This window comes from Balaenoptera musculus, chromosome 16 (assembly GCF_009873245.2).
Source record: "Balaenoptera musculus isolate JJ_BM4_2016_0621 chromosome 16, mBalMus1.pri.v3, whole genome shotgun sequence".
NCBI classification, from domain to species: Eukaryota; Metazoa; Chordata; class Mammalia; order Artiodactyla; family Balaenopteridae; genus Balaenoptera; species Balaenoptera musculus.
Window position 1 is genome coordinate 32706606 of NC_045800.1, and position 15642 is coordinate 32722247.

Consider the following 15642-nt stretch of genomic DNA (forward strand, 5'->3'; position numbering starts at 1 on the left):
CCAGCAATTCCACTCCTGGGTGTATATCTGAAAAAAACAAAAACACTAATTTGAAAAGATACATGCACCCCAATGTTCATAGCAGCATTATTTACAGTTGCCAAGGTATGGAAGCAACCTAAGTGTCCATCAACAGATGAATGGATAAAGAAGATGTGGTATGTATACAGTGGAATACGACTCAGCCATAAAAATGAAATTTTGCCATTTGCAGCAACATGGATGGACTTGGAGGGCATTATGCTTGGTGAAATAAGTCAGAGAAAGACAGATACAGCCATGATATCACTTATATGTGTAATCTAAAAAATACAACAAACTAGTGAATAAAACAAAAAAACAGACCCAGGTATAGAGAATAAACTAGTGGTTCCCAGTGGGGTAAGAAGAAGGGGAGAGGGGCAATGTAAGGGTAGGAGGACAAAGGGTTATTATGGGATTATATGAAATCATGTGTGTGAAACTTTTGAAAATGGTAAAACACTACAGAATCTAATCTTTCATCCAATAAATAAAAAATGAATACTAAACAAAAAAAAAGGGCCAGATGGTAAATATGTTAGGCTTTGCTGGCCATACGGTTTCTGTCACAGCTACTCAGCTCTGCCGTTGTAGCTCCAAAGCAGCAGTAAATAATACATAAGCGAAGGGCATGGCTGTGTTCTAATAAAACTTTATTTACAGAAACCGGGGGCTGGGCCATGGTTTGCTGACCCCTGCTCTAAGCACAACTCCTTGCAATTGAGAATTGGCAGACACACTCTACCCTAGCTGGATTGTTTGTGGGGAATTTGCTTTGGAGCCACCAGAAGAGCTAATGATTGCTTTTCTTTTCCAGATCCTGTCTCGGAAAGAAGAGTGGGAGAGCAGGACTCAGCAGCAACTCAGGAAAAACCCACCTCCCCTGGCAGGGCTGCTGAGAAGAAGGTGAAGGATGACAGCAGGCGGGTGGCAAAGAGCACTCAGGACCTAAGCGATGTTTCCATGGATGATGTGGGCATCCCACTCCGGGTACGAGTGCCGACCTACAAGTCCTTCTTAGGCTTTGTCCTAAGCCAGTGATGGGTGTCCACCCCTGGGTCCATGTGAACCCCGTCTGTGGGTGGCAGAGACCTCAAAAGGAGGGTCCTCAGCACTGCCTTCTCTCTAAGCCCACTGAGGCCTGCAGAGCGTCGAAGAGCTGGGCGACAGCTTTTCCCAAAGCATATGTTAGCTGTTACTAAATCCATGAGAAAAGGGTTTCATGGTCCAATGAATGTGGGGGAAAGCTGGGTGGAACAAAGGCAGGTTGCTTTCTCTGCGGCAGAACTTCTGAGAGGCTTCAGGCATGTGTGTGTTCAAGAGGAGAAGGTCGTGGGCAGTGTTTCCCAGTCTCCTTCGTTATTGTGCTGTAGTCCAGGGTTAGAGAACCCTGGGAAGAGTGTGCGGCTCAGGGTCCCTGCCACCACGCATTCAGGAAGAAGTTGCCTTGGATGGGAGATAGCCCGTCATCCAGGGAGAGTGGGAGACTCTCGGGGACACACAGGGTGGATTCAGCCTGCAAGGCCTCAGAACAGGGTGGGTCTCGTGGTAGCGCTGGCGTAGCCCTCCCCGCTGTGCAGGCCCGCCAGCCTCCTGCAGGCCCTGGGATCCCAGAGAAGCCCCACATTTGAACCTGGATTGGGGTGAACCCCATCCCTCTCCATGTGCCAGAACCAGAACACTGGCTGTGATGTGTTTCTCTGTGATTTCCATTGAGCAAAGGACAGGTTTTTGTGTCCCTTTGGGGGAGGCTGATAGAAACAGCAGTGGGCTAAGCCTCAAAAGAATTGTTGTCCTAAGGAATAATAAGTATTCCAATAATAATAATAAGTAGTAGAAAGAATTATTACTAATAATGAATGCAGTGTTCGTTTCCTAATGCATTATCTCATTTAAACATGATTCACCGTACAAGGTAGGTACTAATATCATTCCCATTTTATAGATGAGGAAACAGGGACTCAGGCGGGATTACTTGCCCAGGATTGCACAACCTGTGGGTGACAGAGCAGACCCTTCCCGCTAGCCATCCTGTTGTGCAGCCCTCCCGCTCACCTGCTCTGTGAACTTTGACTTTCTGTATCACATTTTCTCATCTGTAAGGTGGGAGTGAAAGTATCTGATCTAACCACCTGTCTCCTTCCCTGTTTTATTTTTATCTTAAAAAACAACCCAGCTTTGTGGTTAGGATGGAAACTCTCTGGCGTTGGATGCTATAATGGGTTACGTTTTAATGTATACATTCTAAATCTAGCCCTATGCAGGTGGCTTAGATATACTTCTACAGAGTAACCTGAAATGGGTGATAGCATATGTTCCTTGTTTCTTACATTTCTAGGAGACTTTACTTCAGTTTAGTCATCTATATATGGAGAGAGGTTCTCTCTAAAAATTACCTAAGAATGGACACATTTCAAGTGGATCCTTGTCCACTGGTTTCAAAACCTGCCTCCCAATAGTACCCCGCAGATTCAGGTCTGAATCCCTTGGTTTGTCTGTTCTTTCTCAACAGTTTTGCATTTAAAAGATTTCCATGTGAGATCACAAAGATGTATAGAATTATATGAGTTTTGACTTGAGATGTTGTCACTTTGCATTTTGCTTTCGTAATCATGGAAATTCTGAAATGTGCTGAGATTTCCATTTTATTTTACTCTTTTTCTCCAGAACACCGAGAGATCAAAAGACTGGTACAAGACCATGTTTAAGCAGATCCACAAACTAAACAGAGGTATTGATTTTCATTTGTAGAAGCTGTGCTGTGCCCATATGTTGACTATTGCGGTGAGGACCTAAACTCACTTGGCCGGAAGACTGGGCCCTGCAGCTTGACCTCATTAGGCCCCGGCCTGCCTGAGCCCAGCTATGCACCTTCAGAGCAGAGAGGGCGGGAGAGCTTGTGCGCCTGCCTCACATGTGGGAGCTGAGGTCGGCTCTCAAGTCCTCCCTCCCAGATGTTGGGGATGCAGCAGGCTGAGCCCAGCACTCTGCCTGCGTTCTTTAGCATCTGCCTGCCTGGGATGTGAGCAGCTTCGACTCCCACCTGCTTCTGGCTTTAGGTGCACCTCCCGGTGTCTGCCCATGACTGCCCTGTAGGCAGAGCAAGTTGAGAAGGCATGAACTGGGAGTTAAAAAGTGTTCTCGTCTGGGTTCAGTCCCCCAAGCACTCATGTGACCATGGGCCAATCACGTACCTCTCTCTCTTTGTGTTTGTTCCCCTCCCCTTCCTCTGAGGGATGCGGCAGGGTCCAAATGAGAGCAAATTCTGCCTTGTGAAGTAGGACGCATGGTGCACCTGTATGACGGTGTTAATGTGAAAAATAATCTTCCCCAGAGGGGAGCCAGCACTTGGCAGGGAGCCCTGAGAGCCAGTCCAGAGCTGACACAACAAAGCCCGCTCAAGCTGGGAGAGTAGTGCTTCCAAATCAGGGGCCTGCTGGGCTGCCAGCAGGGGACCCAGCATGGTGGGAGAACCCCAGGCCAGTGCTCAGGCAGGTTGCAAGCCCCACAGCTCCCACCCGCCTGTGCCGCCACTCAGCTGCTGGGCAGGGATGCAGCTTCACTGTGGGAAGGGTACCACTCCTCCTGCAGGCAGAGCATCCTGTCCTTCCCTGTGGCCAAATCCAGTCTGGCCGCCTGGCACAGAAGACACGCGAAGGCAAAGGAAAAGCGTCTGGTCATTGTCTGGTCAGCGTATGCCGCAGATGACCAGTCTCTCTGATTAGCTGTGGCTGCCAGCTAACATCACTGTTAATTAGCTCCTGCAGTGTTCAGAATGAACCTGGGGGTACCCCTCTTCAACTTGTTTCTAAATTTTGAGATGCTCAGTATTTAGTGTTTCTGAGCCAAGAGTAAATTCACTCTTTTTGAGGTAGATGAGCTCAGTCATGGTGGTGATGCTGGCTGTCTGATCAGATGGTGTCAGTTCCACTTGTCACTTCCTAAAGCCAATGTCCATTTCCCCAGCAATCTGTGTCTCTCACCTTTAGATCCAGCTTTGGCGGCCCAAATGCCGAGACACAGGTGCATATGTGAAAAATATGTAATTCTGCCCCTCAGGCAGCATGGGTCCTCTCATATATTATAGATGATAACTCAACCTAAATTACAGATTCTGAGCGAAACTACCTGCCCTAGGCAGAGGTATTTGAAAAATTAAGAATCTACTAATTTGCCCTGATTCTAATGTCTAGAGCACAAGCTTTGATTTTTTTAAAAAAATCATTTGATGACAGTTGTTTTCTTTACACACAATTTATTAGCATACTTAATATTTTTTGCCCATAAAAGGTGAAAATTTGAAGCTTTGTGCTAAATGCCTTTTGCTTATCGGAGACTGTATTTATGTAATTCTTTGTCCAAGAAGAGAAATGATATTGTGTCTTTAGACGTGTCTCAGTAATTCAGGCAAAAGGACTGGATTTTTAAAAGCAATTTGAATTTCTTTCATCCCTGGTGAAGCTTAGTATGTTCCAGAATTCAAGGAGCCTGAATTGTGTGTGGATTCCTATTCGTTCATTCTCTCCATTTGTATCTTCCTCTATTCTCTCTCCCAAACCTGCTCCTCTGCCTAGACACTCCTGAAGAAAACCCTTATTTCCCTACGTACCAATTCCCTGAACTTCCTGAAATCCAGCAAAATTCTGAAGGTACCATGAACTTAGACAGTGTATCTGTTGTCCTAGCCTTCAATTAATTCTTCTAGTTCCATTTTAGGAATAAGATTTGGCTTTTAGATTTTGTTTTTATAGTCATTTTTGGTTGGCAGAAATTTTATTTCACTGATTTGCATGATATGCCATATTAAAATAACCAAGTCCTTTCTAATTCATTAATCTCTTTTCAAGTGTGATGCCGTGTGCTTTAATAACACTAAAATAGGTAATGGGTCATTTGAAAGAATCAGTTGGAGATTTGTCACTTCCTCCACTCCATAGTGGATGGTTTGAAAATCCACTGCTTTTCTCTGCTGCAGAGGACAATCCTTACACTCCTACCTACCAGTTTCCTGCATCTACTCCTAGTCCTAAATCTGAAGGTAATTAAAGGAAAATCATGTGCCTCTCTTTGTACCGATCCTGTTACTTTCTTTTTCGCCTTGGGGTTCTTCCTGGTGGCTAAGAGCTTTCTCCCCATCATTTGCTTCCCTCTAACCTTGTGATTTGTGGCGTTCTCTTGCTCCTCGCTGACTGTGTAACAGGAGTCTATCCAGGTGGTATTTTAATCCTATTCCGTTGGAGTTTACAAGATTAATGGGGTAACCAGTGTGGCTTAGTTACGATACTTTGAACATGTGGGGCTCTGGGAAAAGCTGCCTGTACTCACATAACCAGGGCTTTGTATCTGGGGGTGGTCACATGATGCTGGTGGCGGCACACTGACTCGGGGAAGTTGAGTCATTATGGCTCATGGGCAGGAGGTAGACGTGCCAGCATCCGCAAGAGAAACATTACCTGGTTCCCATATGTGCAACTAACTCTCCACTGGGCCCCTCTTGTCCTGGGTGTATCTCCAGGTATATCTCCTTGGTAGGGAATTCCCCAAGACCTATCCAGGTATGGGATTCAGTCATGGTGGGAGATGATAGCCCTTGAAAATAAGGGTTTTGACCAAGCTAGAAACCTTTTCATGAAAGAGCTGGCTAGGAATTTGGACCTGCTGGGGGAGGATGGCCACACTTGTATCTAAAAGATATTCTTTTCTGGGGTAAATAGCCTAGGTGTCAAAGAAGGTTCTAAAAGGTGAGTGAAGGGCAACATCCTGAGAATTATTCTAGTCGCAGGGATTGTCTGATTTTTAGATGAGTGACCCAGAAAGAGAGGAGTGGGTGGGGTAGGCAGGAGGCACTTTGATTAAATGCTCTTCTAGGATGAGATGTTGAGAGCTCTGAGCTTCATTCATTCAAGTAGTATTGAGCACGTGTGTGTGCCACATGCTGTCCTCGGAACTGAGGACAGTGCCGTGAATAAGATATGTCCTCTTTTCTCCCAAGTTCACGTCAGGCAGGGAGTTAGACAAGGCTACTTCATCGTACTGTGTCCAACGTGGTGGCAGTTGTGAGAGCATGTGTCCAGAAGGCCCCAGAAAACCTTGCTGGCACACAGTAGGTCCTTAGCACATGCCTGAAGAGTGTTGCTGAGTGAAGGCTTTGGACCTCAGAAGCAGAGTTCTTTCTAGGGATGAAGCCCAGTGCATTCCCCTCTTCAAGTGCTTCTCTGTTCTAATTAGCTCAGCAAACCATCCTGCCCAGCCCTTCTCATCATTGGTGAAGTCGTCCATTCAGTCATTCACCAAACTTTTATTGATCACTTAACATATACGCGATGACATGCTGAGATGTGTTAGATACAGTTTTAGTTAAAATACCATATTCCATTTTTAGTCTCCCTGTGATGTGCTAGTCGGTGGTTTCCAACCCTTTCATGCCTGGGGCCTATTGTGAACAAAAAGAAAAGTCTACGGAAGGAACTGATACTTAAAAAATTAAAAGCTGTTGATTCCATTTCAGTCAGTGACCTCCTTCCAGCAAGAGTCTATCTGGTGTGGGATAACCTAGTTTTTTGCTTTTGGGGTGCTGATTCTAGCCAAAAAGCATTGCTTCAGAAACAATGAACTGAACTGGATGAGTGCGAATTTTTTTTAGGGTAATTTTGATCAAATGCAGTTTTTTGATTTGTGCTTTATTTGGACTTGGAGAACCCAACCCACTCATAAGATAGGATTCCTTTCTAGGGAAGATGACCAGCACACAGCATGCGTGAAGGTGTAGAATCCCATAGACGTGGGTAGAGGAAGGCCACCTGGAGGAGTCCTGTGGAGAAAAACAGTGACTCCCATCAGCCTGGAAGAATGCCTTAGGCCTGTCGCAGGCAGTGCCAACAGCTTCCAGTCAGTCTGGCTGTTGAGCTGAAGACAGGGTTTCGCCTTCTGGCCTCGCACCCAGAGCTGCCATGTCATCAGGTGCAGCACCTAGCAACCCTGGCTGACGATACTGTCTGCTTGGTGGTACACGTCAAGTCGGGCTTATTTTACCACGAGGCATAAAGAGTAAGGGATTGGGACAGTGGTTAAGGGTGGTGCAGTGGTTAAGAGTCCTCCTGCCAATGCAGGGGACACGGGTTCGATCCCTGGTCTGGGAGTATCCCACATGCTGCGGAGCAACTAAGCCCGTGCGCCACGACTACTGAGCCTGTGCTGTAGAGCCCGCGAGCCACAACTACTGAAGCCCACGTGCCTAGAGCCCGTGCTCCACAACAAGAGAAGCCACCGCTGACTGCAACTAGACAAACCATGGGCGCAGCAACAAAGACCCAACACAGCCAAAAAAGGAAAAAAAAAGTAAGGGATGACATGATAAGTTTTCACTTATAATTTAGGAAGCAGACCTTACCAGTTTTTATTTTCAAAGACCAAAAAGGAAGAAATCATCTTAAAGGATAAAGAGGAAGAAAATTAGATTGGATATAAAAGATTCATAATAACCAAGATGATTAGACTTCAACACAAGTTTCTAAGAAGTCTTCTTCCCTGGAGATTTTTTTAAAAACAGGGTAGGTTCTGTCTCGCCCCCGCTCTTGCCTAGATGACAGATTCAGAAGTAGATCACAGATGTATTCAATTAGATGAAGGCTTTTTACAAACGAGTGAAATCTTTGAGCTAGCTCACTTTAAAGAATTGTTATTTTCATTTTAATTTTTTTAAAGTAATGAGAGAGTCTCAGGTTTGTGGTTTAGATGTTTGTGAGTTCTGGCAGGTCCTCCTCAGCCCTGCCCTCGGTACCACTCCAGCCCCGTGCTACCAGTCGGTGGCCCTGGGCTCTGCACACCCTTCTTAACATGGGAAGGAGTTATCCCTTTCAAAGAAGGGTGTTAAAGATGGATTAGCACCTAACCGAGGCAGCCTCTACGCATAGTTTTTAACGAGCATTAAAAAATAGACAGATTTACTGAGAAAAGTGAGCTGTCATTCTGGAGTCTGTCCCCTTCGGGGAGAAGACTGTTGTTGCTGCTGGTTATTTTGTTTTGTTTGAACTCAGAATTTGAAACTAGAATTATTTGCAATAGACCTATCAAAACCTAGCCTAAGGGCTGCTGCTTTTTGTCTAAATTCTAGTTGATTATACAGTATAAAAAAGACATTTCTAAGTGTCTCAAAGCTGATTCTCCTAAATAGTGAAGGATAATGTGAAAGTTTGTGTCAAGCTTAGCAACCTTCCCCCACCCCCGCCCTCAGCTACAGTGAAAAAGTAAACTTCTGGCCAGACTTTCAGAAGACAAATAGAATTATCATGTCTTAATCAGTGAGATTTAAAATGTACTTTTAAAGAAGCCTGTAAATTCCAACAAGGTGCAGTCACTTCTAATCATTTTATAATCTTTGAGACCACTCTATGGGACAGGAGCAACGGTTATGTCTGATTATTCTTTATCTCATGGGGTCGTTGGGAGGAATTAGGGCTAGGAAATTTGGGGAGAGTAGAATGAATTCAGAAGACTTATTTCGTATAACTTCTCTATATACCCTCGTCCCTAGAAAGCTTATCAAAAATAAAAAGAATTTACCAGAAATCCATTGGGGATAACTTTACTTTCTTTTTCTTTTAAACCTTCCCTTGACCCACCCTCTCCTGCCCATCATTCCTTCCTCTCTGACCCAAAGCTACTTGTCTGTGAATTACACTCCAGTCTCTCTCTTAAAGGCACATGTCCCTTCCCAGCATCTGAGATGCCACTAGGTCTTTCTGGTTGTGGGCGTGGGGAGAGGGGATGTTGATAGAGACTAGAGCCAATGCCACCCACTGCTGCACCCAGACCATGGAAGGGCTGCTAGACTGAGTCTTCAGACATCCTGCCCATGGTTTCTTCCTGAAGCAGGAGCCAGAGGGACATGCTGTGGAGAAACAGCCTCAGAAAGCCCTCCACTGCCTCCATCCTTAGGAAATAGCCCTGTGGTGGAATCCTGTTAATAGTGGTAATAGCACAACCACTGCAGTGACTGTGCTTGGCACTGCCATCTCTTGAGCCCTTACTGAATACAAGGCTCCATGCTGGGTGCATCATAATTGTTATCTCGTGTTCATCCTCCCAGCAACCCCATGAGGTGAGTCCTCATTTTTGTCGATAAAGGGTATGAGGCTCAGAAAGGTTAATTAATTTGTGGAAGATCACACAGCAAGTGGCCGAGCCAGGATTCAAACCCAGGTCTCTGGGGTCCCCCAGACATGGGTTTTTTATTTCCTCTGCTGATTCCTTTCCCTCTCCTGCTGCACTCTGTGTTCTTGGTTGGCCCCTTCGCCAGGGGCTCTCTGATGCCTAACTCCAGGCATCCAGCTTGCCCTGCTTCTGAGTCAGTCATGCTTCGCTCGGCTGAGCCAGAGTCTCCCCGTGTGGCATACGGGAATATGAGGTTAGGAAAGCTCCCCAAGTAATTTGGCACATGATCAGGGCTGAGAACCACTGCAGTGGAGGAATGCCACCCTTTTCATCCTCCAAAAATGGAAGGAGATACTCGCCAGTGCAAATTTGGGGATTTGAATATAGAATGAGTGTGGGGAATACAGATTGAAAAGAACTCGCTTTTCTACTCTGAACATGGCCAGATGATGCTGGCTCTCTTGACATGCTTCATGTCAAGAAAGCGGGAGATATTTTCAAATGATGCCTCCAGATCAGCAAAGCCGAGGAACTGGTGTATTACTTTGTGGTCCATGCCAGTGAGAACCCATTTGGTCCTGTCAGGATAAAGGGCTGTCGTATCAGCCAAGGGTGAAATCTCAGAGCCCAGCTTTTTCCCTTCGTTTTGGATGCCTCTTCCACTGCTGTCAGGCTGATGGTGGCCACTGCCACCTCCTGGTGAAGTGACTCAAGACACAACCTCAGGACGTGCTCAGGTTGTGGTGACGTATCACGTCATAGTGGTCAGTCTCACTGAGCTTCTTCCCCGTTCCTAGATGGGGATGCACTAAGGCAAGGATTTAGGAGGCTGATATTTCCCAAGCATATCTATATTTAAGATAATCCTCTACTGGCCTTAAAGGATTTCTGAGAATAGCCTTATTTTGCTTGAATTCGAGCAAATGGTTCTGTCGTAAAGATGCCTGGCCAGGATCTGTGCCCGAACTGCAGCGAGTACTGCCCGAAGGAGGGGCTGAGTGCTCGCAGCCATCACCTTTGCTCCCCTAACCAGAGCCGCCCAGAAGTCCTCTGCTTAGCAAGCGCAGAAGTCTGACCTGCGCGATAGTTAAGAGAGAGTAGCAGTTAGTCCCTTTCCACCTTCGAGGGAGGGACGCCCCGGGAGATGAGGCCGGTGAGTTGTCTTGCAGCCCCCTGGTCCCCCCAGACCTCTGCTCCTTTCATTCCTGTCCTGCGCCACCTCGTTCTCTTTACTCCTCACATTTGATTTTTTTTCTGAATTTGTCTTCTGTAGCTACTCTAACAGCCTATATTGATCTTTTTTTCATTATTTAGAATTTGATTGCTTCTAACCAGAACATAGACGATTTGGGGGCTGTTCCCCCAAGCTCCCTGGACTCTTCCTGACCCTCCTGCCCCACTCCCCCTTTTTCTTATTCTTCCTCCCCAATCCCACCTAGCCTTGATACCCACCTCTGTGTACCTTTTCGTTTGACCATTTTTGTTTGTGGGTGGGTGGGTGGGTGTGTGTGTGTCTATCTATCTCGACCCCTTTATCCTTTCTCCTCCTGAGTGTGTGGGGTAAAGCAGGAAAAGGGATTAATTTGAGCAGTGGAAAAAGATTGTGTTAAAAATGAGCCACTGATATTAGAAAAATAATTTTAAGTTTAAAGGCCTAACAAATGCATAAAATTGAAATTTAATTGATATAGGCAAGCAATTATGCAAATACTGCTTTTTTGTCAGTCATCCCATTTCGGTCAATTACACACTTTTTATAGAACAAACAGCACTTTCTCCAGTGTCTTTAAGATTATTATAAATTCTTTAAAAAAAAAAAAACTGAAGAAGTCTTTTTTAGTCTATTTAAAGTTACTGTGGTTGGAAAGGCAATTATGTGCCTCCTGGCAGTTTTAGGGGAGTAGCTGTCCCCAAATGCAGCCTCCAAGAACAGATTGCCAAAGCCCAGAGGGCAATCACTGGTGTGTAAACATCAAAGCCTGGCAGGGGTCTTCAGGGCTCAGGAGTGAGTTGTTCACCCCCAGTAAATGCTGCTTAGTGTTAGAGTTTTCTGGAAGTCACTGGCACAGGAAGTTCTGGGTATCGCTGCCAAGATTTGATGTTTGCTGCTTGGGGCTCTGAAGGACACAGCGTGTGGCTCCACCACAAGTAGGAATCACAAGATCCCAGCTCTGCTGAGCCCACTAGGACGTTCTTTGAAAGGATGCTTGGAGAAGTAGTGAAAGCAGGATTTCATGCATAGATGGGGTCTGTGTTCATAGACAACTTGAGGAACATTTCATTTAATGTGGCTCAACTAGGGTTAAACACACACATATTTGGCCATCTCTGGTGTATAGAAATGCAGAAGGTGAACCTTACACCCAGTTTTCCCATTCATTGTATTTCCAGCTGCATCTCCACCTGTCCCAGTATACACTTAGCCTGCCAGGAGAAGGTACAAGAAGCAGCAAGTGAAAGATGTAGCAAGAGTGACTTAGTTTTACCCATTTCCCTGGAGAAGAGCAGGAGGAAAGCTAGGCGTGTGGTGGGGTAACTCAGAAAACTTGCTTAAATGTCAACGGGGGGGGGCATGTTGCAGAAAAGTAGAGCAAAGGCTTCAAGGGCTAGAAGTCAGCCTGGCCAGCACTGCAGTGCGTGACTCGAGTTTCAAAAGAACACCCTCCCCTGCCTCTTCCCTAATAAAAATGATAATGGAATAGCCACAGTTCTCCCCAGGATTGGGCAGATGAGGGTAGAACGAAGCCCCATCCCTATCACAGGGCTGAGGGGCAGCATAGGTAGGGAAGTGGGGTCAGAAAGACCTTGAATCCATTCCTGCTTTGTCTTTCTCACGGTGTGGCTAAGGGCAAATTTGCTTAACCTCCCTGGGCCCTAATTTCCTTGTCTCTAAGATAGATATTTACGTACCTCCAGGAGTTTTTGCAAGGATTAAGTGAGGCAATATTAGTAAATTACCAGTTACTATTAGGCTGTTAATAATGGGAGCAGCTATTCTTTTTATTCATAAATGTAGGTAAAATTTTCTTCCATTAGATTTGCAGGACAAACATTAAATATTAAAAGAATAAATTATACATCCCCTGGAACTTGTCCTAATTGTTAGTGTTCAGATGAATCTGTGCAACTTCAGTTTGCCCACTTGAAAGTCAATGGACTGAAATCCACGTGTCAGACTTGGATCCTGTGGACACTGGGAAAAATGAAAAGCTAGTTCACGGAGACGCCCCTGCCCTGTGCTAGCCTGATATGGGGGAGATTTCTTTTTCCATTTACACCAAGTAGGAAACAACTTTAAGAAGGTTCAGTCATTCATACTTCTCTGTTGCCTTCACCCCCCCCACCCCTCTCTTTCCTACTTCTTCTAACTTTCAAAATACACGGATTAACTGCCCAAGCCATGCTGGGGTTTTTTTTTTTTTTCATCTCAGAAGAACTGTTTCTCATTTTCCTTTAACAAGTCCTCTAGAAGTCCACATTAGAAAGCTCTAGGGAGCAAAAACTTTTAAAGAGCTGAGAATTTTTTAAAAGATCTTTGAATATTTAAATGCCATTTTTCCCTCATGAAAACTGTGCTGCTTACCTCAAGAGCGAGGTTATAAGTTAACCCTCACCTTACCATCTGCTCCTAGGCTGTAATTTCCCCATGATTCAGAGAGATACAGTGTTTTGAGCTAAAATGCTAGGCTGGATTTTAAACACTACTTACACTGGTTTCTAACTAAGCTAATCACTCATTTGGCAGGCACCATTTTTCCAATCAAATCTCTGCATTCAAAGCTGATTTTTCGTTTTCTTTGATGCTGTGTCATTTTATCAGAACAATAATCAGAAGTTCTGTTAAAAAACAAAAGCAGTAACACAAAACAAAAGCAGGCAACACAAGTCTTCAGAACAGTCCTCAAAATTGTGTATTTCTGGATCCCATTTTATCTCTTTCTTCTGCCCTATTTTCAAAAGTTAACATAAATAAGCTTGCATGTTCAGTTTATAGCAGGGAAAGGCTTGGCTATACTGGCAGAAAAACCTTAAGCCCTGTTCAACTTTAAGGATAAGAATTAGTCAATATCAAAGCAAAAAGAGGGAGGGAGGGAGGAGAAAAGATATCTTGGTACCTGAAGCCTTTCCATTATTGGAGCTGGGGAGACCTGGGACCGATAAAATGGGGAGACGAAAGGGGAGATAGACTGGTTTTGAATAATACTCAATAGCAGTGTTAGCTTTATTTACATTTTATAAAATATTCTGGCCTTTTCTGCTCTGAAACTTAAAATGACTTGCGTGGAGATAAGGACTTGACTGACACTTAGCCACCAACATATTACATCGGATCCTCTGACTTGCCTTTGCAGGCTAGTTCATGTGCTTTGTTAGAGCTGTTACTGATTTTAGGGGAAGGAGTTGGTCTTCATTCCATATTCATGAATTCTGAATTCTGGTTAGCGAGCTATTAGAAAACGGGAGAGGCTGTTTCAGCCTAACTCTTGTTGGAGAAATTCTTTGGAGGGATGTAGTGATCCCTCATGGGATCATGGATGTAGTGATTAAGTATCCTGGGTTTCCAGGACAGTCCCAGCAGAAAAACCTATTCTCGTGAGTGAACCTGTGGTCTCATGTTTAGTTCAACGCGGCCATCTCCATGAAGGGTTTATGTCTTGTCTTTGTTCTGCCAGTCTTAGCGCCCCAGTCGGTGTCCCACTTATTTAGGGACGTGTGCTGTGCCCTTGGAGAGCCATCTCCCACCACAGAAACCCATGTGTGTTTGATTTGGTCCAGAGTCACAATTTAGGCACTTTCCGTGAGCGGGAGGCACCTTTGCAGAGCAAACCATGTAACCACATCTGCAGAGGGCACGTGGGGTTCCAAGGAAGGAAAGCTACTCGAGGAACCAGTTTGAGGTGGAATCAGAACAAATGATTATGAGGGGTTTCTCAAAGTGTTTTCTTAGCTGCAGTACCTCTTTGCTCCATGATATTGTATATGGAACCCTAGCATATGAAATGGGTCACAGCTGAGCTGGGCAGCTAGAAACCACACCTCCAGGCCTCCCCATCCCACCCAGCAGGCCTGGGGACTCCATGAAACTCAGCAGTACGGACCAGAGACAGCATGAGCACCCAGGCATCTATCTCAGCCCGTTTCCCACTCAGCCAGGCTGGGGACCAGCTTTGCTTGTGGAAATTATCTCGAGAGGGCCTTTGGCTATTTGTCCCCATGCGTTTCTGGGTGTCAGGAGCAGTCTTTCCCCAGGCGTCATGAATGTACCTTCCTGACTACAGGTCTGTTTGGTTGGGTGGGTTCTCCAAACCCAGCTCTGAACTGTGGTTTGCCCGTGGTGTAGCTTCTGGTGCTTGACTCCGCCTCCGTCCGCTGGGCTCCCGGGTGTGGCTGGACGCCGGTGCAGGACAGTGGCAGTGGGGGACGTGTCACTCGGTTCTCTTACCTTAGCCGGATGTCTCCTGATCACGTTTTGTTTTGTTCACTAGATGATGATTCAGATCTGTACTCTCCTCGATATTCCTTTTCTGAAGACAGTAAGTGACTTAGAATTTCTTGGTTGTAGGGGAGGAAGGGAGAGTGGTGGACGAGGGAAAATATCTTCCTGTTTTCAGTTTTCATCTGTTTTAAAAGTCTTTCACACCCACTTTTTCCTTCTCCAGCAAAATCTCCCCTTTCTGTGCCTCGCTCAAAAAGTGAGATGAACTACATTGATGGTGAGAAGGTAGTTAAGAGGTCGGCCACACTTCCCCTCCCGACCCGCTCTTCCTCGCTAAAATCAAGCCCAGAAAGGTAAGTGCTCTCATCAGCTCTGTGATTTTAGGTTCTCATACACAATCTCTTTCTCTGGGTCAGGCAGCATTGGAGCCAGGAGTCAAGCAGACCTGAGTTTGAATCCCTGCTCTGTCACTTATTAGCAGTGACTTGTTTTTTCTGAGTCTCACTGTTCTCATCTGTAAAATGGGGATACATTTTGCATTCATAGGGATGTTGCAAGGATAAAACAAGATGCTGCATGTAACATTTCTAGTAGTGCCTGGCTCACAGTATGCACTTAAATAATGTTGACGATAATTATCATCACTTTTTACCTCTTCACAAGAGAAATGTTAGCCATAAGATTTGTCATATGTTTTTATACTCTGTGCATACTGATGGGGCCCATAGCAGAGAATATAATTTTAAAATGAAGCCACGCTTTTTAGTATCTATTTATTTATTCAACACATTATCAAAGCAGAAGGCTCACATGGTTGTAATGATATCAGTCATCTGTTAATGCCCACACCAGATGACCTGATTGTCTTTTATTGAGTCTTCTGCCCTCTGGAGCAACCTCCTGTGCCATCTGGACTGGTGTCTGGACATGCGTCTCCCAGCTCCATCTTCCACCACTTCTCAATCCACAAAAAGGCCCTGGCCAAACTGAATTATTTATTTTTCCTTTAAATACACACTGTTTCACACCTC

General features: G+C 45.3%; 1 protein-coding gene across 38 annotated transcripts in view; it reads left to right on the forward strand.

Annotated features, from left to right (window-relative positions):
* Positions 1–15642, forward strand: part of SORBS1 (sorbin and SH3 domain containing 1) — a 241675-nt gene that overhangs the window by 162116 nt on the left and 63917 nt on the right. For 17 of the 38 annotated variants that reach the window (XM_036828992.1, XM_036828997.1, XM_036828984.1 and 14 more), the window contains 6 exons: positions 839–1011; positions 2689–2752; positions 4596–4670; positions 4997–5059; positions 14661–14708; positions 14835–14964. In XM_036828992.1, the coding sequence (XP_036684887.1) occupies positions 839–1011; positions 2689–2752; positions 4596–4670; positions 4997–5059; positions 14661–14708; positions 14835–14964 (553 nt within the window). The remainder of the gene's footprint in view (positions 1–838; positions 1012–2688; positions 2753–4595; positions 4671–4996; positions 5060–14660; positions 14709–14834; positions 14965–15642) is intronic. The other 21 variants (XM_036829021.1, XM_036828989.1, XM_036829004.1 and 18 more) reach the window with 2 other exon arrangements.